The following is a 24,877-nucleotide window of genomic DNA, read 5'->3' on the forward strand; positions in this document are numbered from 1 at the left end:
CTTCAGGTACTATTTCTTGTAGTGATGAATTTCTCCTGGTGATGAATCCTCTCTTCTTGTTTATCCTTTTTAAAGGATATTTTTGCTGACATGTAGATTTCTAATTTAGTGGATAATTTTTCTTTTAGCACTTAGGGGATGTCTTCTCACTACTTTCTACTTTGCAGTTTTTTTATGTGAAGGTAGTAGTCATTTGTATCGTTATTCCTCTGTATGTAATGTATCTGTGTTTTTTTTGCTGCTCTTAGGTCTTGTCTTTTTTTTTTTCTTTTTTTTTTAAGCAATTTGACCATGATGAGCCTACGTATGGTTTTGTATATTTTTCTCACGGCTTATGGGATGATGTGGATATATGGATTGATATTTTTATCACATTTGGAAAAATTGTGTTTATTCTTCATATATTTTTCTGCCCTCATTTCTTTCTCATCTCTTTCTGGGATTCCAAATTCACATATGTTGAATCTGGATATCATCCCATGGTTATTGAAGCTTTGCTCATTTTCTCAAACTTTTTTTCTCTTTGCACTTCAGTTTGCATAGTTTCTATTGGCCTTTCTTCAGCTTCCCTGGCATTTTTGTTTCTGGAGTGTCTTATCTACTGTAAGCTTATCAGTGTCTCATGAGATTCCCCATTTATTTGCTCATTATGCCCATCATGTCCTTTAAATCCTGAACATATTTATATTAATTGTTTTAAAGTTTTTGTCTGCTAATTCTAACATCTCTGTCCCATCTGGGTCTAGATTCTCTGCTTCTTTGTATGTCTTGTGATTTTTTTTTTAATTGTGGGCCCAAACATTGCGAAGTATTTGAGAATATGGATTACTCTATCATCTCTAAAAGAAAAATGTTGAGTTTTCTTCTGGTAAGCACTTAACTTTCTGCTGGCTCAGCTAGATTCTCTTCAGGCTTGGACTTAAGCTACTTTAAGGTGGAACCAGAGTAGTCTTTACATTTGTGCTGTAGTACTAGTGGCCTTTCTAGGGCCTCAAACAAATGCCTGAAGTGTTTAGCAAAGTCTGAGAAGAACTTGAACACCTCTCAGTACTGTATAACCTCTGGCATCTTTGTTCACTTCTTCATCTCCAGCTCTTGGTTGTTCTCTGCTGAGCCTTGCTGCCCAGAGCATAAGCAACTTTGTATTTGACCAGACTCAAGAGGGCTTGGAGGCATGTTTTTTTGGAGGGGTTTCTGCTCTTCATAGCTCCTCTCTCACTCACATCCTGCCTTCAAAATTCCAGCCCTGTAGGCCAGTTCTGAATTCTGATTTCTGTTTCATCTGCTCAGTCGGACTGCTACTGTCTCTTTGGGCTCCACATCCTTAAGCTGTGGTTTGGAAAATGCTCCTAGGTATAAATCTGGGATAGATTTGGTGCTCATCACATATGATCTATCTCTCAAGATTCACAGCCCTGTGCTGTCTCTTCTCCAGGGCCTAAAAACAGTTACTTTATATATTTTCCCCAGTTGTATGATTGTTTATAGTAGGAGAGTAAGTCTGATAACCATTACTCCCTCTGTCTAGAAGTTCTGCCAAAGGAATTTAGTGGAGCCTACCAAGCCAATTTCAGAATTCATATGGATGAGTTATATGTGCAAGAATAGCCAAGAAAAAAATGACAAGGAAAAAATTGAGAAGAAACTTGTCCAACCAGCTGTCAGAACACAGTATAAAATTATAGAAGTTAAAATATGGTGATAATAGTATAGTATTAGGAAGATAAGTCATAGAAAGTCTAAAAGCAGTTGCATGTATGCTTATGATAGATGGTATTTCCGATCAGTGAGGAAGTGGATAGACTATTTAATATATAGTTAAGATAATTCGATTTTTGTTTAAAAGAATATACTATTTAATATATAGTTAAGATAATTCGATTTTTGTTTAAAAGAATATAAAGTGGGATCTTTATTGCATACCATACATTTACAAAATTTTCAGATGAATTAAACAACTAAAACATTAAAATTTGTTCAAATGGGGATCCCTGGGTGGCTCAGTGGTTTGGCGCCTGCCTTCGGCTCAGGGCGTGATCCTGGGGACCCAGGATCGAGTCCCACGTCGGGCTCCCTGCATGGAGCTGCTTCTCCTTCTGCCTGTGTCTCCTCTCTCTCTCTCTCTCTCTCTCTCTCTCTGTCTTTCATGAATAAATAAATAAAATCTTTAAAAAAAATTGTCCAAGTGATACTACTCTTCCTTCTAATACATAGTTTATTTAGATGAGTATAGAGGGTCAGCAGAGCAATTGTTTTTCCCTTTAATATTTGAATTTTAAAAGTATGGCATGGACTTTAATAATTAAAATTTTGTGTCTGTCTGTGCTTAGTACTTATCATAAGTTTGTCCTTGGAGCCTAGTCTTACTCTATGTGGCATAGAGATGGTGTCTATTCATGTAAGAAGTGATGACTAGCTAACTATGTTCTTTGGGGTAACCGTTGTTATGATTGTACATTTTAATCCACAGAAATATTTTCAAGATATACTCTCTATTGGGATATATTATATAATATATTCATGCTTTTAAACATAGATTAGTAGTCTTTTTATTTATTTATTTTATTTTTTATTTTTTTATTTATGATAGTCACACAGGGAGAGAGAGAGAGAGAGGCAGAGACACAGGCAGAGGGAGCAGCAGGCTCCATGCACCGGGAGCCCGACGTGGGATTCGATCCTGGGTCTCCAGGATCGCACCCTGGGCCAAAGGCAGGCGCCAAACCGCTGCGCCACCCAGGGATCCCAGATTAGTAGTCTTTTTAGAAAATGAATTTGCAAAATATATCAGGTGTCTTTGTTGCAGTGACTTCACAATTAGAAATATATTCTAAGTACATACTCTTTTGTGTGCAGAAGAAAAAGCTTTGTGTTCAAAGATACTGCTTTCAGTATAATTTATAATGGTGATAAATTGGAAAGAACCAATTTTCCAAATGAAGAAAGCTAGTTAGATGATCATGTAGCCATTTAAAGAGGTCTATAGGCAAGTAATGACATGAAAATGCTTATGTGAGGGAGGGAGGGCAAATTTCAGAACTCATGATTACAGTATAATAGATAAAGTAGCTATCATACATGCAATGTTAAGTGTGATTTTGAGTGATGAGACTATGGACTTTTTTTTTTTTTCCTTACTATATTTCCCATTTTTTTTAAATAAATTAACTTTTATTGGTGTTCAATTTACCAACATACAGAAAAACACCCAGTGCTCATCCCGTCAAGTGTCCCCCTCAGTGCCCGTCACCCATTCCCCGCCACCCCCCGCCCTCCTCCCCTTCCACCACCCCTAGTTCATTTCTCAGAGTTAGGAGTCTTTATGTTCTGTCTCCCTTCCTGATATTTCCCACACATTTCTTCTCCCTTCCCTTAACATCTGATTTTTCTTTAATGAGTAATGAAGAAAACATTTATCATTTGAAATATATGTGTAGGTGAGAAAATATTATCTCTTTCCAGTGGCAAAGAATTTTTTTAATAGGTAAAATTATTATAGCCCTGTGTTCTTAAAAATAATGTATACTCTAGGATAACATGCTTTTTTGTGGTATCCTCCATCAAAAATAAGTACAGCCTATTGAGACAACTTTTCCAACATTATTGCTTTTCCAGTATTAATTTTTATTTATTTATTTATTTATTTATTTTTTATTTATTTATGATAGTCACAGAGAGAGAGAGAGAGAGAGAGAGGCAGAGACACAGGCAGAGGGAGAAGCAGGCTCCATGCACCGAGAGCCCAACGTGGGATTCGATCCCGGGTCTCCAGGATCGCGCCCTGGGCCAAAGGCAGGCGCCAAACCGCTGCGCCACCCAGGGATCCCCAGTATTAATTTTTAGGGGGAAAAAATCTACCTTTAATTTTCAGTTGTTGGTGGTGTTACAAGTGATCTTTGACCATCTGAATTGCAGATATTTTTCTTTATAGTGGTAAGATAGAGCTTACCATTTTAACCTTTTAAAGTATACAGTTAAGTGTCATTAGATATATTCACACTGCACAACAAATTGCAAAAAATTTTTTTAACATTTTATTTTTTTTTATTTGACAGAGAGCGAGCACCAGTAGGCAGAGCAGCAGGCAGAGAGAGAGGAAGAAGCAGGCTCTCCCCTGAGTAAGGAGCCCGATGTGTGGCTCCATCCCAGGACCCTGGGATCATGACCCGAGCTACCCAGGCACCCCCAAATTGTAAAGACATCAGCTTTCATTGGCTATAATATTAAACTGCGCCCAATTCTCTCTCTCTCTTTTTTTTTTTAAGATTTTATTTATTTATTTGAGAAACAGAGAGAGGCAGAGACACAGGCAGAGGGAGAAGCAGGCTCCATGCAGGGAGCCCGATGTGGGACTCAATCCTGGGTCTCCAGGATCACTGGGCTAAGGCAGCGCTAAACTGCTGAGCCACCCGGGCTGCCCCCAATTCTCTTTAAATTTTCTTTTTACTACCTTAAATATTTACTAAAGGCCTACTCAGTGCCATATACTGTGTCTGGGGGTGCAACAGTAAATGAGACAGATGTGGTTTCTGTCTTTTTGGAGCTTACGTCTTTTGGAGAAGTGAACAGAATGCTTGGTGTGACCTAAGTGTGAAGATGAGCTGCTCTAAGAACACACACTGAGGAACTAACCTGGGGGTGGGGGTGGCCCGGAAGATTTCCTGTGGAAGGGACACTGAGCGGAGACTTGCTGGATGAGTAAAATCCTTTTAAGTATTTTAAACTAGATAAAGAGTAGGGGGCAGCATTTGAGGCACAGGGAATAGCACGGAGGAAACTTCCTGAGGCAGGAGCAAGGACCTGAGAAGAAAGGCTTGTGTCCCAGGAAGAGTAAGTAGGGTGATGCAGAGACAGGAAGGCTGACTCTGGAGGACCTGGCAAGTAGTGGTAAGGATGCCAGGCTTTTTCCCAGGGGAAATGAAAAATCATCAAAATGTTTTAATCAGAGAAATTTGATTTCATGTTTAAAGATCACTTTTATTGCCTGTAGAGAAGGGAAGACATTAGTTCCCTTAATGGTTTGAAAAGACAGAACCTGATAATGGATTGGAGAGTGTGTGTGTGTGTGGGGGGGGAGTGAGGGGGAAAAGAGGCAGAAGCGTGACTCCTAGGTTTCTGGTCTGTGAGAAAGTACTGAGAAAAGGAACACTGGAGAAGGAGCAGTTTGGGGAAAAAAGACGATGAGTTCAGAATTGGACAAGTTTAGAGTTGGAGGTGCCTGCAGGATATACAAGAGGAGACGCCCAGTAGGCAGTCGTACTTGTGGGTGGAGATCCCAGGAGAGAAGTCTGGGCATATAAATGGTAAATGACCCAAAAAATAATTAGTATGTTTCATGGCATAGTTAAATCTTTTTATATCTCTTTCATCAGCTTTTTGTCTCTCAGCGGCTGTAGGAATGAATCCTGTTACTGCTATTAACAGATGGATTCCCTTCTGATGCTGACCAGCACTTAAAAAAAAAAACCATAAATGTTGTGTTTATTGCCTTGAACTTCACCTTCAGTATGCAAACACAAAATCCCACCAAAGCAAACTCTGAGACTGCCAGTGTATTTTTTTTTTAAATGAGTCTGTGAAAGTTTAGGTCTGAATGCAATCCAAACTCCCTCATTATACAAATAGAAAACAGTGGCCGGTGTGGTTTTGAATTTTATAAGGTTACATAGCTGGGCAGTTGCAGAATTGGCCCTAGAATTCAGGACCGTGTACTGACTGGGCAGTGTTATTTCCACTTATTTTTACTGCTTCCCCGTCCTATAGAATAACTGCTGGCTTCAGAGTACCAGTTACTACTGATTTGTTTCTTAAGGGATGTGGAACAGACCTACTCTGTTTGGTATCAGACCCTTGAGGGCTGGAATTGTCTTTTATTTTTATTATTTAAATTTTTTTTTTAATGATAGTCACACACACACACAAGAGAGAGAGAGAGAGAAAGAGAGGCAGAGACATAGGCAGAGGGAGAAGCAGGCTCCATGCACCGGGAGCCCGACGTGGGATTCGATCCCGGGTCTCCAGGATCACGCCCTGGGCCAAAGGCAGGCGCCAAACCGCTGCGCCACCCAGGGATCCCTGGAATTGTCTTTTTATAGAATATTCATTCCCATGATAATAAATTTCCAAAGGAAAATTTTGAATTCTTATGAAAGCATTTTGAAACTTGTCATGGTTCGTGGACCCCTTTGGCTCTCTAATGAGGGGATAACTCTATGGCTGTGCATATAATAATACAATCTTAACATGCAGTTTCAGAAACTGCATAGATTACAAGTTAAAGAAATCCTGTTACACAACTGGGCTATTCTCAGGGACTTGTGAACCGTTTGTTCTAGAAAGAAGTTCACTAATTTTCTGATTGTCTCAAATGAGTATCAGTATGTTTAAGAGATTGAATAGTAGCTGAGTTAATTTCCCGGATACCTTACAGACAGTTCATGTGTGCTAATCCATTAGTCACTATTGACTAATACGATGTCCATCTCAGTGACACACTCTCTAGAAGTTTTATTTTTTTTAATTTTTTAAAAAAGATTTTATTTATTTGAGAGAGAGAGAGAGAGAGAGGGCACAAGCTGGGGGAGGAGCAAAGGGAGAGGGAGAAGCAGACTCCCCATTCAACAGGGAGCCTGATGCAGGGCTTGATCCCAGGACACTGAGATCACAACCCAAACCAAAGGCAGATGCTTAACTGACTGAGACACCCAGGCGCCCCTCTCTAGAGGTTTTATTTTATTTATTTATTTTTTATTATTTTTTTTCTCTAGAGGTTTTAAAAGGTAGTTACGTGGTGCTGAATTAGGTAGAAATCTGTTGATGTCTCAGCAGAAATGTTATATCCTCTTAACATTCTTAAAAGTAATAACCCAGTTAGACGTGTAAGCCCTGACAAAGGAAAGGACGATTCTTTCCTGACCAAAGTCAGGACCAAGAGAAGCCTGTTTTATTGATGCTCACCTATTTCCAGGGGAGGGAAACAGCCTTAAGCCTGAGCACGCCTTTGGTTGTGTTGAGCTGGGAGTAGAGCCCCCGCCCTGCATCAGGTTCTTCTCAAGCACCTCCTTCACTCTCTACTTACCTACCATTCTCATCCCCTTCATCTGGTTAGCACCGGAAATTCTCCCGGCCTCTAGCTCCTCCTGCTCAGGATGAATTTCTAGCCAGCCAAGCTGCCTCCTTTTCCTTATTCACTAGTTTCTTTAAAATCCTGTTGCTCCCATGGAACTTCCACTGACGAATTGGCACCTTTCTGTGACAGACTCTTAGCACTATCTAAAATGATATTATCTGTGTGCCCTTTCTAGAATGAAAACCTTATGTGGGCAGGAATCTTACCAGTCTCATTCACCACTCTATCTCCATTACCCAGGACGATGCCTAGTGCTGACTGAGCTCTTGGCAGGTGCACAGTAAATATTTGAATGAATGAATGAATGAATATCTACCCCATAAACTCCCCAAGGACACTGACAGTGTATGGCAACACAGACAGGTTTTTATTAAAGCCTAGTCCAGCGGCTAGCCTGTCAGAGCCCAGTCACATAGCCTCCTGAGAACACTTACCTCATGGTTTCCCTTCATTCTAGGATTTGCTGTGGTTACCCAGAAGCCACACTGAACTGTGCTCTAAATCATTTAGCCAGTTGAAGAAAGTGTCTTTTCTGTCAGGTACTTAAGCAGAATGGCTAAGAGGTTTGGCTGTGGAGCCGGACTGTCTGGTTCAAATCTTCCTGGCTGTGTGACTCCGGCAGTTTACTGATCCTTAATGTGGCTGGGTACATTCACCAGTAGATTGAGGCTACCAGTAGCACCTGTTTTATAGGATTATCTGGAGGATTAAGTGAGTTGCTATAGGTAATGTATTAGGAACTATTCTAAGACATATGTACTCAGTAAATGTAGGCAGGGTAATGACAATAATGGAGGTGGTGGTATTTGACCAGTAATGTCAAAGGGTGAGTATTATTAGGCTTTGTTTTCAATCTGGACATTCTATTTTATTAACCATTCTTTCATCATTGCTTTCTTAAAATATAAAAATCAAGTAATCTCTTAGAAATACTTTTTAAAATATTCACATTAAGTGATTTCTAAAAGATAACTTATTAAGAAGCAATTTGAATCCTTGTATTAGTTGCATTATTATGCAACATTTATTTTTGTGAGGATACTGAATAGGTTTTCCTTCCCCAGGATCTGTGTAAAATGCATATTATCTATTTGAAGCATTTCTATAATACTGTCCTTCATATGTGGATCTTCCTCACATATTTTCTGTAGGAAAACATTAATAAAAAATTGTGTTATTATGAAATCAAACTGAATCTTCCATGCTGAGTAGCATGGAAGATTACTTTCTGGAATTTTAAAAAAAGTACCTCACATAGAACTTAATTATGCTTCTGTGCACCCTTTTTTTATATGGCAAGTCTAAATGACAGATTAAAAGTTTCTGTCAGGAAGAATTATTTTTAGGTCAGCCTTAAGAACAGGGAGGGAGGGGACACCCAGGGTGGCTCAGCAGTTGAGCACCTGTCTTCAGCCCAGGATGTGGTCCTGGAGTCTCCGGATCAAGGCCCACATCAGGCTTCCTGCATGGAGCCTGCTTCTCCCTTTGCCTAGGTCTCTGCCTCTCATGAATTAAAAACAAAAACAAAACAAAACAGGGAGAGAGGAGAGAGTAGGAGAGAAGGAAGAAAACAAAACAAAACAAAAAACCCCTTCAATTATAACCCATACCCTTAATCGATGACCTTTATAGTCATCTGGGCATAGAGGAAAAGTACAAAGAAAATTGAAACATAATCTGCCTATGAGCTAAGTGGTTTTTGGTTTTTGTTATTGCTAAAGTATTAATAATAAAAATACTGTTCATAGTTTCCTAATAGTCTAAAATTTTTGGGGCTTTTTTCTTGGTCTTATGTTTTTCTGTTTTTCCCCTATCACTTAGGGGAAAAAAATGAACCGTAGAAAGGTTCTTAAAGCAAGAGAGTGCATAAAAACAGTAGATGAGATGTCTGAGAATTGTCTCATTTGTTTTTTTAATGAGACATGTGGAAGATAGATGTATCCATGAATCAGGGCCTTCAATTCTGTGTAAGTGAGCTATCGACTGGAGATTTCCAGCCTCCTGAAGTCCAGGAAGTTACAGGCTTGGGGAGTCGATTTTTTTTTTCTTTTTTGGTGGTGTATTGTTTAATTTCATCTTCAACGTGTCAATCTGTTTCTTCCAAAAAGCTTCGGTACAGGGTTAGTGGGATGAGTAGTAAAGGCTCTCATAGGTTATACGGATAATACTGGAAAATGACAAAAATAGAAGAAAGAGATAAAGAATAATTAAAAAAAAAAAAACCAAGGTACTTGGCTTAGGAGGAATGCAGAGTTGAAGACCTAGAACAACTGCCATAAAACTAAGTCATTTAAATCAAGTAATAAAAGGAAAAAAGAAAGCTGGTTGGTCTATATAGTATATTTTGATATGGTCTGTCATTGTCATTTGTCATGCTTATTTTTATTTTATTTTTTTTTATTTTTATTTATTTATGTATGATAGTCACAGAGAGAGAGAGAGAGGCAGAGACACAGGCAGAGGGAGAAGCAGGCTCCATGCACCGGGAGCCTGATGTGGGATTCGATCCCGGGTCTCCGGGATCGCGCCCTGGGCCAAAGGCAGCCGCTAAACCGCTGCGCCACCCAGGGATCCCTGTCATGCTTATTTTTAGTTAGATGCCTGTAGAATATGACTTTGTGGCCATGGTGTGGTAACTAGGGTCTCTGATGTGCGCGCACGTGCGTGTGTATATGTGTGTGTGTGTGTGTGTGTGTGTGTGTGTGTGTGTAGGGAGTGTGTGTGATTGTTAGAAGCCTTTCACAAAGACAGTCTTCTTTCTTGTGCTTTCCAGATTTTCGCCTGATGGGAGGCTAATTGTATCGTGTAGTGAAGATAAAACTATTAAAATTTGGGATACCACAAATAAGCAGTGTGTTAATAACTTCTCAGATTCTGTAGGGTAAGTTCTTTCTCTCTGTGCATTTGTATGGGTTAGTTTGCTAAGGAGACATTTCTTTATTAAAATTCAAATAAAGAAATGAAGGGAAGAAAATCAGAATCTAAGACTATCTTAATCCTTTCCTCCTAGGTTTGCAAATTTTGTGGATTTTAACCCTAATGGTACATGCATAGCGTCAGCAGGTTCTGATCATACGGTAAAAATCTGGGATATAAGAGTAAACAAATTGCTCCAGCATTATCAAGGTAACAATTTCCATGACAACAAAATCCAGTTGATGCCTGGCCTCCTCCAGGAACCTAAGTCTTAAACCCACAGACTGTGCTTCTCAGTGTGGTACGGCCCTCTTAAAGAGAGTCAGGGGCTGCCTTTGAATTGACTGGAGACCAGTTAATTCAATCAACAGTGTAGCCTGAGAAGCTGGGATGGGTGTCAGAGTAGAGAGGGAGGAGGAGGAACCTTGAAAATGATGCCAGGGCTGTTAAAAAAGAAGTTACAGTGAGATGTTCACAGATTGGCTCTCTGCATAATAAGAGAGATCAGGGATAGAAATTGACTCTGAATTCTGAATCAGGAGTTCTGTGAGCACAAATCGGTGTTATAATTGGTGGAGAACAGCATCCTACTGCGGCTACGTATTGAAACCAGAAGAGAAATGAATTGATTTCTTGGTTTGTATTGGATTTACGTTAAAATCCACATTTCCCTTTTAAAAGAAGTATAATACTTACCATGTAGTAGACACCATGCAGAACCCTTACAACAGCTCTGGGAAGTTATTATTATTACTTCCCCCATTTTAAAGATGAGGAGATTGAGGCTTGAGGGTAAGTCCCGTGCTACAATAATGGATAGAACTAGAGTAGGGTTTCCTGTTTTCAAAGCATGTGAAAGAACAGCCTTCTGATGGCTGTGTCGTACTGCCTCCTGTTGGACGGATCGTGTCCAGGAATGAACTGATGGACAAGCTGGGAGAGACTGTGCACCTCTGCAGATAGACCTGTAGGCCCTTCACCCCTGAGCCTCAAGCACCATTAGCTGATTATGAGATTCCTGTTTCTGGCTAGGTCATATACCTTGTGTGAGCTGGTGGCGGTCAGCTATTGGCTATATTATATTGGTTATGGATCTGAAGAGTTTATAGTTATGTGGTTAATAAGCTCATCTTTCCAGGACACACTTTGACTTTTTTTTTTTTTAAAGATTTTATTTATTTATTCATGAGAGACACACACAAAGAGAGAGAGAGAGAGAGAGAGAGAGAGAGGCAGAGACACAGGCAGAGGGAGAAGCAGGCTCCATGCAGGGAGCCCGACATGGGACTCCATCCCATGTTTCCAGGATCACACCCTGGGCTGAAGGTGGCGCTAAACCGCTGAGCCACCCAGGCTGCCCACACTTTGACTTTTAAAGCTACTCTGTCTCATTAGCTCGAAGTTTAAGCTGTTTGATGGCAAGATACTTGTTTTAGTGAACTGGATGGAATTTTGGTGTTGCGGAGACATTGCCTTTCATGGATTGTTGTTTCCAACCTAATAATGCTAATAGGGCAAAGGGACATCTTTAGAATTAAAAATTGTTCTCTGAACTTTTTGCTTTTATCTTCTATGAATCAGTTCACAGTGGTGGAGTTAATTGTGTCTCATTCCATCCTTCGGGCAACTACATCATCACTGCTTCTTCAGATGGCACACTTAAGATTCTCGATCTCTTAGAAGGAAGGCTCATATATACACTTCAAGGACATACGGTATTAACACTAAGATTTGTGCTTTTTAAATAATATATATTTTTAAAGTGTTGATCCATTTTATTATATGTCTTTATTGTTGTCCTCCCAGGTGTAGCACACATTGCCACTATCACACACACACACACACACACACACACACATGCACACACACACACACACAGATGTTTGCTTTCAGGGCTTTGTTTTTATCCTCTGGAAGCAACTCTTAGAAATATTATTTTATTGTAGTTCTTGTCAAAATCAATGTGTATCTTTCAACGGCCATTAAAATAATCTTTCACTGCTGTCTTCCTCAGCATGTAGGGTAGGTTTGACTGGTTAGATGACGATGGATAAGCAGTGTCCCTCCTTGTGATCCTTCTGCTTATGTGGAGGCTGCCCCAGGGCTCTGACACTGAGCCTCTCACACCCTCTCACTCACTCCTTTTCACTAATCTGATTGGTGAGTTTAGAAGGAGAAAGTCAACAAGTAGAGCCCAGTGCTTTCTGTTAGGAGACTGCCGCCAGTGTTTTTCTCTGATATTTCTTGTGGGCATGCCTGCCCTTGTCCTGTCTTGCCTGTGATGGGGTATTCAAATCTGACTCATTTTGGGATTCAGTTCTTCAGCCCATTTGCCCACAGATAAAGCCACATGTTCTCTTTACAAGCCTTTAACAGTAAGAAAGATGACATGCCTGTGCATTGATTTTCAGTTGACTTAGAACCCAGTGAGGAAGAGGCTTACTATTTATGGAACCTGTTCAATCACACACACACACACACACACACACACACCAGCAAATAACGCGCTAAATAAAAACTTGTAAGTATATAAACTATTCTTCCTTTCTGGGTAAATATTCAAACTTCTCTAAATTTTTTTTGGAATGCATCCTGCATCCTCTTTTTTAAAGATGTACTAGGTACTTCCTTTTAACCAAGTATAAGCTGTTTATCTCCAGAAATAGAATAGGCTTTGTGGTCTATGGGAGAAGGGATTCTTTTTGCCTTCATATATCCTGCCTGGCTTCCTGCTTTGCTTTATCATTTGTTCTGCAGCTGTGTTAGAGGGAAGCAGAAATAGACACTACCCAGCTCAGATATATATGTATCCACGGATTTATCCTGAGTAAACAACCAATAAAAGTGATCAAGGATTAAAAAATCCATGGACTAATACAGAATAATAATAATAATAATAATACAGAATAATAGGAGAAAAAGACAATATTTCAGGAGAAAAACAGTGCACACAAAGATGGAATTTTTCACAGCAGAGTAAAGATGTATGGTTGTCCCCCCAGATTTTTCTTATACAGATTAAGGACATTAATAACAAACAATATACTAATACTTTTGAGATGAGAAAGAATTACTTTTATCTTGACTGAAAAATTGACCTAGAGGCTATGTATCTTGTGACTTGTCCAACTCCAGAGTCATTGCTTAATTTCAGGTTCTCACTACCTCTCACCTGGATAATTGCAGTAATTTCTTAACTGGCTCCAACCATTAATTCTTGCTCTAATTCATCATTCTTACAATGGTGATCTCAGTGTTCCACAATCACAGCTCTCCTCCTATCTGTGTCCTGCTGGCAAAACTTGCAGTGACTCAGTGTTGCCCACATGAGGGGAAAGAGCCCAGTGAAGCCTGTTGTGGTCAGGAAATAGTCTTTGTTCATATCACCTTATAGACTTGTCATTCAGTTTCTGCTAGTAATTTGTTGAATAAAGAGTCCAAAACCAGAAAATCTTAACAGACATTAACTGACACATGTAACAAGCTTTTCTTCAAATGAAAAGAGAGTGTATATCCATATTTTTATTAGTATTGCTTTTTAAATCTAGTATCATTTATATGTGTTTTAATAAAATTGAGTTGGTTCTTTGATCATCTTTACTCTGCCTACATTAGTTGGCAGTGACTGGATACGTTTTATCAGATTTACTGCATAAATAGTCTACATATATTAGGATGAAAAATTTATACAGTCTTCCTGGCCATGAGAACACAATACCAAGTGCTTTTTTTCCTTTTTTTGTCTCCCTTTATTTCTTAGGGACCTGTCTTTACTGTCTCATTTTCAAAAGGTGGAGAGCTGTTTAGCTCAGGAGGTGCAGACACACAGGTTTGTATATCTTTCAGCTCCTTCCTTGATTTGGTGAAGGTGAAGGATTCCGAGACCTCGGCTAAGATTCTTAACAACCAGCTAGTTTGTATGTGTTGAGATGATTATCAATGAATTTATATTTTATTAACCAGCTAGTTTGTATGTGTTGAGATGATTATCAATGAATTTATATTTTAATTTAATGCCAAGAAGTCTGCTGTCTCATAGCTGAAACAATGCCAGTTCTGGTACTTTCTGGACCTCAAACAGCAATTATTTCTTGTGCTCCTCTCAATGCTCAGTTACACATGTAATTTACTGAATTCCCAGTGTTGATGTGGCACTTCCATTTGAACTGTTGCCTCGTCTTTTATCTCTAGGTCTTGTTTTTCAAATGTTAAGCTCCTGGAGGATGGTAAATATAAATTGTTAATGTAGCAATATGCATTTTTTTGGGAAATGACCAAAAGTCATTCACAGGTAGGTGTACTGAATGAGGTGGGCTGCCAAGCCAAGAACATGATTTTGAACTTTGAAAAGGTAAGAGAGGATTTTAAAGTAATGAGTTACTTTCTTACTATAAATTTTAAATTGGACAAGAAGGCAACTCAAAGTGTTAAATCTCTCCCTCTCACCCTTAAAAAACGTAGTATTGGGAAGTAGTAGCGCTGTTGTTGAAATATACATCTAGCCTTCCTGACTACTATTATGAAGAACAATCATTATGTATACTGGTTTTTTTTTAAAAAGTCAGTTTTGTTGCTTTTACATGCAAGTCAATTAAGTGCCCACTTACTAATTTTTTTTTATAGGTCTTATTATGGAGGACTAATTTTGATTATTTGAATTGTAAAGACATGATTAAAAGAAATCTCAAAAGGTTACATTTTGATTCATCACCACATCTTGTCGACATATACCCAAGAACACCACATCCCCATGAAGGGAAAATTGAGACTGTTGAAGTGAGTACTGTGGCATAGACATCCTACTGTTTGTAAATGTACATTTTGGGGCAATTGGTCAACTAGATGCTTAAAATTATACTTTATTATGGAAAACCTAGTTATGTCTTAAAACAATAGCACTTTGAGAGACAATTATTTTCACTAATACAATAAGACTATAAATAATGACAGTGGGTAATTCTGCTGAAGCCTTTCAGGTTCACTGCTTAAAAGCCTAGAAATAAAGGTTAAATATTATGTCAGTGATAATAGAAATGAGAAATCAAACCTTAGGCCTGTGGTAATCATGAAGCCTGAATGACTTCGTATTCTTGATGTGTTTAGGGAGCACCTGTGATGGCTGTCACAAGAACAGGACTGAAGGGAAGAATTTTTGTAACAGTTCCTAGAATGGGTATCTTAAAGCCTTTTTTATGACAAAAAAAAAAAGTTCCATGGACAGTAAAAAAGAAGAGATTTAGGCATTAAACCTAGTAATTGAGACCATTTTACTATTTGCCTACATTGCCTACATATTTTCAAATATATAATTATCTATTTAGCCATAGGTTTTCGTTGTCCAGTTCTCTTAGGTCCTATGGATTTAAATGTTCTACTCTGTTCAAAGGCAGAATTCATCTTTGCTGGATACTTGGCTGGTGTTTGTTTTCTTTCCATTTTGCATGATTCTTCTTAAGCCCCTTTCTCTCCCAAGAGCTGATACTGGAAATCACTATTACCTATTTATCTGAATTGTTTTTTCATCATTGACAGAATCTTGCTTTGATTTTGGAGTAGCCGTTTTGAGTTCTTAGCACTTACTCCTGAGTGGCAGTTCAGTCACCCCACACGGTTTATGTGGTGGATCCATACACCCTTCCACGGTCCCTCTGTCTCCACCCAATCAGGTTTTTGATTTTGGATTCTGTTAGCCACAATGTGTATGTGTGTGTGTGTGTGTGTGCGCATTTAAATTTTTAAAACTTTTTAAAGTTTTTTGGGGTATTTTCTAGATTTTGTTTAGTCTAACCTCATTTGGGGATTTCTGTCCTAGTTTTTTCTTGGTGGTGTTTATTTTCAATTCTTCCTTTTAATTTTTGTCCCTCCCATCCTCTGACCATCTTTCTAATTCTTCTAAACAAAGTATTTACCATGTGCCTTATTGCTTCTTTGTGCTGTTATTGTATCAACATGATTAATGTATCTTTTTAAAAATTTCTTTGAAAGAAATAATGTAATTTGTGGCTCATCACATTTTTGTTTCAGTTTCTGCAATGATAGATGTATTTGTGGATTCCTCTGATCACGTATAATGTATACGTGAAATATATTTTATTTTTATTTTTTTTAAAGATTTTATTTATTTATTCACGAGAGACACAGAGAGAGAAAGAGAGAGGCAGAGACACAGGCAGAGGGAGAAGCAGGCTCCATGCAGGGAGCGAAATATATTTTAATTTGAGTTCCCTTTTCTTGTTTTACCCCAGCTGGTTTTATTGACTCGTAGTATTTTTTTATTCTAGCATTTCTGTGGTTTGGCTGGGCTTGATCATCAGTGTTGCTGCTGCCCAGTCATCCACTCAGCCACCTTTCCAGAGTGGTGGTGGGGTAGAGCTGCAGGCTCAGCCCAGGTCCCCTGACTCTAATTCAGTGATATTTCCATGACACCACACTACCCCCACATTAGAGACCTAAGCCTTTTTCTGTGTGCCCACTTAAGAGTGCTAGACTTTCTTTAAAATGTCAACAAGTTGTCCAAGAAGCTCTGCTCTAACAGAGCAGCCAGAAAGCAGTAAAAACAGCTAGGTTGCTTTGTTTGGTAGGTCGAGGTGACCCAGGCCATGTAAAGTCACTCTCAACCATGATTTTCTCAGGTACACTTGAAAAATCTATTAAAATCCAACTTTTCATCCTAGAATCAGAGTTCAGTTATATTATACAGAATGTTGAGCATTATGATGGAATTGTGTTTGTGGCCTTAAGAATGTCAGCCTCTGTGTGGCTGGTTTAAATTACCTGTAAAGCACTCACAGTTGCTTAAATTAAGTACCCAGTATGACATGTATTTGTTAAAACATTTTCAGATCATGTGATGTTAAAATGCCAGAGAAATGAAGTGATAGAATGTTGCATATGAACAGCTGTTTGCCTTTCCCCCCCTTTTTTTCTTGAAAGCTCTTATAGTCAAGCAAGGGTGTAAAGTTTTCTAGACAGAGGACTTCTTTAACATTGGAAGTAAATGTTAAATATCAAAAACTTTTAAAGGCTACAGGTTAATGTCCAAGCACCCCTCATAGAACCAAAAGACTAGTAATTTGAAGATATTACTTAGAATGAAAGAGGATGAATGAGAATAGAAGTTGTAAAAAAAAAAAAAAAAAAAAGAGAATAGAAGTTGTACTACTACTATGTCCAGTTAAGATTAGTACATTTTACTTTGAACTACTATGTTTGGTGGATTAATTTTTTTTCAAAGGTTCAGGCAAGGTCAATTTATATACAATAAGCTACTTTGGAAATATTTGAAAATTAGAAAGAAAAATTTTTTGAGGTCTGAATTCATGATTAATAGTATAATGATCTAGTTGATTTCCCTAACCTTTTTTATCGTAACCACGAGTATTCCATTTCTGAGTTTGAAGCAACATAGTATTTCTATTATTCATATATATATATATTCATATATATATTCATATATTGTATTTTCTGTGAGGTTCATTTGAGTGGCATAATCTCAATCTTTTGGGTGAAATTGTTTGGCCCTTTGCAAACAACTACCTATATGCCAGTGTTAGGTGCTTTGTTTGTTTGAAGGTGGGGAACCTGCAGTCTTAGACCTTGGGTTCCAGCTGAATAAATATGTAAATTACTAATTCTTACATGGATAGAGAGAGTGATAACGGATTGCTTTTTAGAACAGATGAGAGGAGGCCACATGAAAGAAGGCGCGAGGTATCCAATCCTAGCTCCAGCTGTGTGAAATAGATCCCTCCTGTGTCCTTTCCACTGATCTAACTGCAGATCTTTTGTAGCACTTCTGGCCTAGGCACTCCATCTTTTAAAAAAAAATATTAAGTAATCTCTATACCCAATGTGGGGCTCAAACCTACAACCCTGAGATCAAGAGTTGCACGTTCTACTGACTGAGCCAGCCAGGTGTCCCCTAGGTACTCCATCTTAATTAAAAATGTGAGAACAGCTTCTTTCTTTTTTTAGTGGGAAAGAAGTCCAGTTTTAAAACAAGGTATCTTAACTCTGACCATGCTGTGTTATGGCACATGATTAATTCATGCTGTCTTTATCTTCTTCAGACTGGCATGGGCTGAATTGCACCTCCAGATAAAACTAAACATTCATTCTAAAAGGGTAATTTAATATGTAAATGTAATATGTACTTCTCTACAAATCTTGTATTTTATTTCTAGCTATGGCATATATTCATATTGTTTTGGAGCTCAATAAGTGTTCTTCAGAGATTATATAATAATACCAGTAATAATAATAATAACATTACAGACAAAATTATTCTAATTAGCTTATATAAATTGTCATTAAATGTTCCTTAAAAACTCAGTGAAGTACTATTTTTATTCCTTGAGGAATTGAGGCACATGTAAGTTAAAACTTAAAGTTAGTAAGTGGCAGTGCTAGAATTTCAGTGGAGGCACTCTGGTTCCATTTTGTGCTTTTAAGCATTTTGATGTAATGCTTCAAAATAATCAAAATTGAATTTTAATCTGTTAATAGTAAGTATCTATGAGCAGGAGGACATTCTACTAGCTTTAGAGTATGCAACAAAGAACAAAACAGGTGTATTCCTTGCCCTTCAGGATTTGTTAGTAGCAGTCTTTGTGCTCACGGACTCCTCAGTGAGGGGTACACAGAGCCCCAGGATGGGATGGTGCACGTGAGGCTTCTCTCCTGCACAGAGGCCTCAGTGATATATCCTGGTTCAGTGATGGAGAGAACTCAGTCCCTCAGTAGAGTCCCGCTCTATTTCAAGATGAGTGTAGTTACGACACGGTTCTTCCCTTTATTAAGGACAGAGTGCTGTTAATATTCCTGGAGGTTAGCTAGCAAAGAACCTAACTGGAAACATCACTCCCTCCACATATTTTCTTTTGGAGAAGACTGTAAAGTGTTACCAGTAAGACTGTCCTGCTCCATTTAACATATGTGGCAGCAACTTATTAGTTACATTAAGAGTTTTCCAACTCATAGAAGCTTACGGATTCTCTGTGAGAGATGCTGTTTCCACGGGATTTAGATTTTTTGAGAAGTTCCAATTTCAGATGGTAAAACCCGATTGTATTTTTCCTAGAGAAATGATTTTATGTCTACACTAGGTGGCAGCAGATAAATGAGAATGAAAGTCTACAAGCAATCTCTGGGCAGCTAGGCTAAGATTGGAAGCAAAGTGATTCATCGTCAGGCTTCTTATCTTGGCCTCCAGTGGGGACTCAGAGCTGCTAAGAGGAGGCTGTGTTTTCTGCTGTCTGGAGCAGCCAGGAAGAAACAAAGGTGCTGGCAGGCTGAGCTGAGAGGCCCTCATCCTCATCCTGCTAACCCCTTTTCTGGGGCATGGGCACTCCTGGGCACACACCTCTACACACAAGTGGCTGGATAATTATAAAAACCTCTTAATGTTTCCAGAACTCTAGCTGTACCCATCAAACATGATAAGTGCTCTTAGAATCATTCTGCTCTCCTCACAGGCTCTGCCCTTATCAGCTCGGTCCTGGACTGTTGCAGTGGGGTTCTCGCTGTTCCCTGACTTTATCCTTGGTTCTCTGCGTGCCTCTGTCAGATTCATCTTGCTTAAGCACATTGCAGGCTCCAGCTCTTCGGTGCCTTTCCAAATTCCTTCAGCCTGCACAGTTTGCCCCTCGCTAGGCCCCTTGCCTCTCTCACTACTACCCTATGCAAAAGTATCCTGTGGGCATTCTGCCTCTGTGCTCAGGAATGCTCTTCACCTCATCTCTGTCTCTGGTTTTGTTTCTAAACCTATTTTTCAAGGATCCATCTTAATTAAGCCTTTCCTATGTTTCCTACATGGGAAACACTTTCTTCTTTGAGGTTCTTGCATACTCATTGCTGGTACCATACATTTGATACAATCAAACTCCGGACTCCTCAGTGAGGTGGGAACACAGAGCCTCAGGATGGGATGGTGCACGTGAGGCTTCTCTCCTGCACAGAGGCCTCAGTGATATATCCTGGTTCAGTGATGGAGAGAACTCAGTCCCTCCGTAGAGTCCGCTCTATTTCAAGATGAGTGTAGTTACGACACGGTTCTTCCCTTTATTAAGGACAGAGTGCTGTTAATATTCCTGGAGGTTAGCTAGCAAAGAACCTAACTGGAAGCATGACTCCCTCCACATGTTTTCTAAGTGCCCAATCAACACTTTCTTCTTTGACGTTCTTGCATACTCATTGCTGGTACCATACATTTGATACAAAGTTCTGTCTTTGTTGCCCTTTGTTAACTAATTTATATTCACAATCTTTAGTAAGTATTTGATGATGATGTGATTTTTAATTTTTTTCTTTGATCTTGAATTCTGAAGTAACCTCCATCAGAAGTAATTGCTAACCTAGCTAATTATTCCCTTGCTTGCTTTCTTTCTTATATATGTGTTTTAATCTATAATTAGATATCATGTAGCTTTAGATGGTTTTAAGCTTTATACAAAAGAAATCATACTCATTGTATTTCTCTATAAACTGCTTTTTCACTTAAAAGTAAAATCCTGTGGGGCACCTGGGTGGCTCAGTCAGGTAAGCATCTGCCTTCGGCTCAGGTCATGACTTCAGGGTCTTGGGATCGAGCCCCGCATCAGACTGCCACTCAGTGAGGACTCTGCTCCTCCCTCTCCCTCTGTCCCTCCCGCCCCCCCATGTGCGCTCACTCTCTCTCTCTCTCTTTCTCTCTCTCATATAAATAAAATAAAATCTTAAAAAATTAAAATCCTGAGAGTCACACGTATGGATTCTGAATTTGCACAACCATATATTGTACATAGTTGTATTTCATTTATTTTCACTGCTGTATAGGATTCTAGTGAATGTGCCAGAGTAGTAATTACCAGGACTTATGTGTTTTTTTCTACTGTTGACAAACAGTAGAAGGGATTTGGGGTTGTGTTTTTGTTGTTGTTTTTTACCATTATAAACAGTGCTGCTATAATAAACAAGGCTGGCATTATTGAGCTTTCTCATTTTTGGAGTCTAATATTTTGCTTTAATCTGGTCTAATTACTAATGCTTTTGAAAATCTTTCTATATGCTGGTCAACTGTTAGGTTTTCTCTTATATAAGTACCGCGCGCTAACCGATTGCGCCACTGGAGCTCCGAGGTTTTCTCTTAGATAGTTTTCTTTCTTAGGATCACTGTCTTTCACATTGATTTGTAGGTGTGTAAGGAAACCTACTTTTTCAGTTTTAGACATTATAATCTATCTCCTTTTCCATGATCTGATTATTAACTTTGTGGTGTCCATTGTTAAACAAATATTCTAGTTTTGATGTAATCAAATGCATCAGGTTTTTAAAAGTGCAGTGTTGTTATTTTTTTGCCTTATGGTTTTTGCTTTTGTGGCTCTTTTAAGATGTCCTTCTTGACCGCATGTCACAAGGGTATTCTTTGTGTTTACCTTATAGTCTATACCTTGCTAGTTTTAACATAATATTTAGGTTTTATAATTTATCTGCTGTCCACTTTGGTATGTCATAGTGAGCCAGTTTTCTCAACTATGATCATCCTTTCTCTATTGATTTGTTGTGCTATTTTTCTTTTGTATTTATTTCCCATGTATATAGGGCACTGTTTCTAAACTGTTTATGGTATAGCTTTCTATATTGCTAAGTCTTTTAAAATATCTTTCACATTAATTTTATTATTTTTCCCATAAGGTCTTACACATCTTTGTATGCTTATTCTCATGTATTTAAATTTTAATGTACTATAAATGACGTCTTTTTATTCTTTTTTTTTTTTTAATTTATTATTGTTTTTAAAGTAAGCTCTACACCCAGTGTGGGGCTTGAACTCACCATCCCAAGATCAAGAGTCACATACTCTACTGACTGAGCCAGCCAGGTGCCCTGCAAATTATGTCTTTTAAAAATTTACATTTTCTGTTGAAGTACAGACATGCATTTGATTTTGTGTGTGAATTTTGGATCTTGTGAATTCTCTTATTGGTTTTAATTATTTAGCAGTGGATTCTCTTGAATTTCTCCATAGATAATTACATATGAATGACAGTTTTCTTTCTTCTGTTCCAATTCTTACATCTTAATATCTTTTATTTCCTTTTCTTGTTTCAATGAACTGGCTAGGACTTTTTCTGCATCTTTTGAGGTGGGTCATTTTATTTTGTTTTAAAAATCCCTTCATAGAGGTGAATTATATTGATTTTCTAATGAAAAAATAACTTTTTAATCCTGGGATAAATTCAGCTTGGTCATAACAATCTTTTTTTATACGTTGATAGATTTAATAGGCTAATATTATGTTTAAAATTTTTGCATCCATGTTAATGAATATAGGAATATATTTTAGCTTTAGTACACATGATCTTAAAAGGCCGAGAAGTGATATCTTTTAGCTTTAGAATATATTAGAAAATACCCTCTAGGTTGTTACAAATAGCATCCCATTTCTTATGGTAGAAAAAACTAATGTTAACCTTTCTTATATATATATACACAGATTAATCCAAAGCTTGAGGTAATCGATTTGCAGACTGCTTCTCCCCCTGTTGTGGACATCCTGTCTTTTGATTCTACCACAGTAAGTTTTCTTTGACATTTAAGTGGCATCTGATTACTTGGCAAAATCAATTTTCCTTAAAAAAATGTGTGGGAGAGGAGATAAAAAGTGGGCCAACTAGCCTAACATTTTAGCATTAAAAAACCTCATACATAAAGTCATACTTACAGTGTGTCTAAATAGCCACGAGGGGGAGCAGCACCGATTTTCAGAAAAACCGTTCCTTTGATGACCTTAAGCTTCGTCTACATCCCTACTGTAGCGTTCCCTAGTAAACCATCCAGGTGACATTTCACTGTGTTGTCGCAGAACAGATTTTCTTCACTGTTAATTGCCTTTCAGAGATGCTAAACTCACTTCTGGTGTTTTCTCCAGTGAAGCTATTAAAAAAAGTAATCATTTCCCTTCATTTATCCCTCTTGATGGATTATCCAGAGATTAAGTATTTCTAGCACTTGCAATTTTGTTTATAAAACCATGTGTCTGTAATTTATTTACTCAGTGTAAAGTCAAAGATTTCAATTTGAGTCTGTTAGCTTTTGCAAGACAGATCATTGCTGTCATCAAATCCTGCTAGTCAATGCAAAACTGGTCATAAGAATGAATGGGAGGAATGGCGTGCATGGTCTTTGGTCACACTACTGTGATGGTGTCAGTGTAGTTAAATATTTTGGAGAAATTATTAATGTGTGGCCAAGAAAGAAAACAAAAATGCTTGACATTATGACATTACACCCTTTCCAGCAGATCTCAAGAATAGTATTTTTTGTAGAGGAATTCTATAGAGGGACTAGTCCATGTTGAGTCTACCCTGTACCAGAAAGAAATACACTTATTAAAGGGTTCTTTCACTGCTAATCTCAGGCAGAGAAGATCTACATCACTCATGAGATGTTTCAGCAATCACCCAGGGCTGGTGGGGCTGGTAACCAGCAGGCTGATTGTCAAAGGGAAATAAGTCCAGTAATTGGTGGTGACAACTAGAACCTCAAGCAGGTCTATGGTCTTGTCCCTTATAGTATTCATGTTTATAAAATATGCCTCTTAGCACTTCTACATTAATGGCTTACTTATGATGTTAAAAATTAACTGCACATCTAATTGGTTGGTGATTGGTGGCTTATAATAGGTAGTGAGTACATTTATGTTCAGTGACTTACCCAAAAGGCATGCTGTTGAAACTTATAAATTCTAATGAGCTGGATTTTTGCCGCTGTAATAAGAGGAGCAAAAGAGAGGTGGTTTTTGAGAATGTGATGCCTTCTTATGAGTTGTTACTCTACAACTTTTGGGTGTTCCTGGCCTAGATCATCAAAAGTTTTTGGTCTACACTTTGAGACTCACTTTCCCTGATGGTAACTTTCAAGCTGTGCAAGGCCTCATGACATGAAGAATCGAGGTATTTTTTACAGTATGCTATGGAAGTGGCATAATTACCACCTAACAAGTGATAGCAGAGTATCTATCCCTGGATGGTAATCCAAAGGTGCCAAAGTCAACTGGTTCATGGTATAGGACCCTAACTCTGGGATTACAATGTATGTGGAACTTTGAGAGGGCAATTCTATATGACAAACACATGACAAGTTTGCAGCTCTGCTACAAAACCTTTAATAAGACCCAAGAGTACAAATATTATGGACATAAGGGATAATATTAGGTTGGATTATGTAAAATTGCCATTTTGTAGGCAAAAATGGGCCAATGTCAGTGATTTCCTGTGATGAGAAAACCCAGTATATAAGGATTATGAAGAAGACTCTCTACTGTTACTTTGAGTTGTGTGCTTGATGCTTTATAAAAAGAAAACAAACAAGAACACAGGAAAACAAAAACATATTTGTTATTAATCAGTTTTGGATTAGGCTAATGAAGTCCCATCTAGGTAGATTCTTTTACAATCTGGAAGATAGCTAGTTGCCTCCAGGCAAGGTATAATGGCTCCTGATTTTATTTATTTTCCTAGGACAGTCTCTGAAGACATAAATATATGCTCCTGAAGCATCTTTTTATTAAAAAAGCTCTCTGAAATTTTTTCCTTAAAATTTTCAATATATGTATATCTTCCTTTAAGCTTATTGATAGGGAATTGGTTAGAAAACTAAAGTGAGGAGCACCTGGGTAGCTCCGCCAGTCAGGCATCTGCCTTTGGCTCAGGTCGTGATCTAGGGTCCTTGGATCAAGCCCCGCATCAGGCTCTCTGATCAGCAGGGAGCCTGCTTCTCCCTTTCCCTCTGCTGCTCCCCCTGCTTGTGCTTACTCAATCCCTGTCTCTCTGTCAAATAAATAAATAAGATCTT

General features: G+C 38.4%; 1 protein-coding gene across 8 annotated transcripts in view; it reads left to right on the forward strand.

Annotated features, from left to right (window-relative positions):
- Positions 1 to 24,877, forward strand: part of POC1B (POC1 centriolar protein B) — a 93,501-nt gene that overhangs the window by 32,952 nt on the left and 35,672 nt on the right. For all 8 annotated transcript variants that reach the window (XM_041737963.1, XM_041737961.1, XM_041737966.1 and 5 more), the window contains 6 exons: positions 9,903 to 10,010; positions 10,140 to 10,255; positions 11,627 to 11,760; positions 13,806 to 13,874; positions 14,669 to 14,821; positions 22,518 to 22,598. In XM_041737963.1, the coding sequence (XP_041593897.1) occupies positions 9,903 to 10,010; positions 10,140 to 10,255; positions 11,627 to 11,760; positions 13,806 to 13,874; positions 14,669 to 14,821; positions 22,518 to 22,598 (661 nt within the window). The remainder of the gene's footprint in view (positions 1 to 9,902; positions 10,011 to 10,139; positions 10,256 to 11,626; positions 11,761 to 13,805; positions 13,875 to 14,668; positions 14,822 to 22,517; positions 22,599 to 24,877) is intronic.

This window comes from Vulpes lagopus, chromosome 23, assembly GCF_018345385.1.
Source record: "Vulpes lagopus strain Blue_001 chromosome 23, ASM1834538v1, whole genome shotgun sequence".
In the NCBI taxonomy this organism is placed as follows: domain Eukaryota; kingdom Metazoa; phylum Chordata; class Mammalia; order Carnivora; family Canidae; genus Vulpes; species Vulpes lagopus.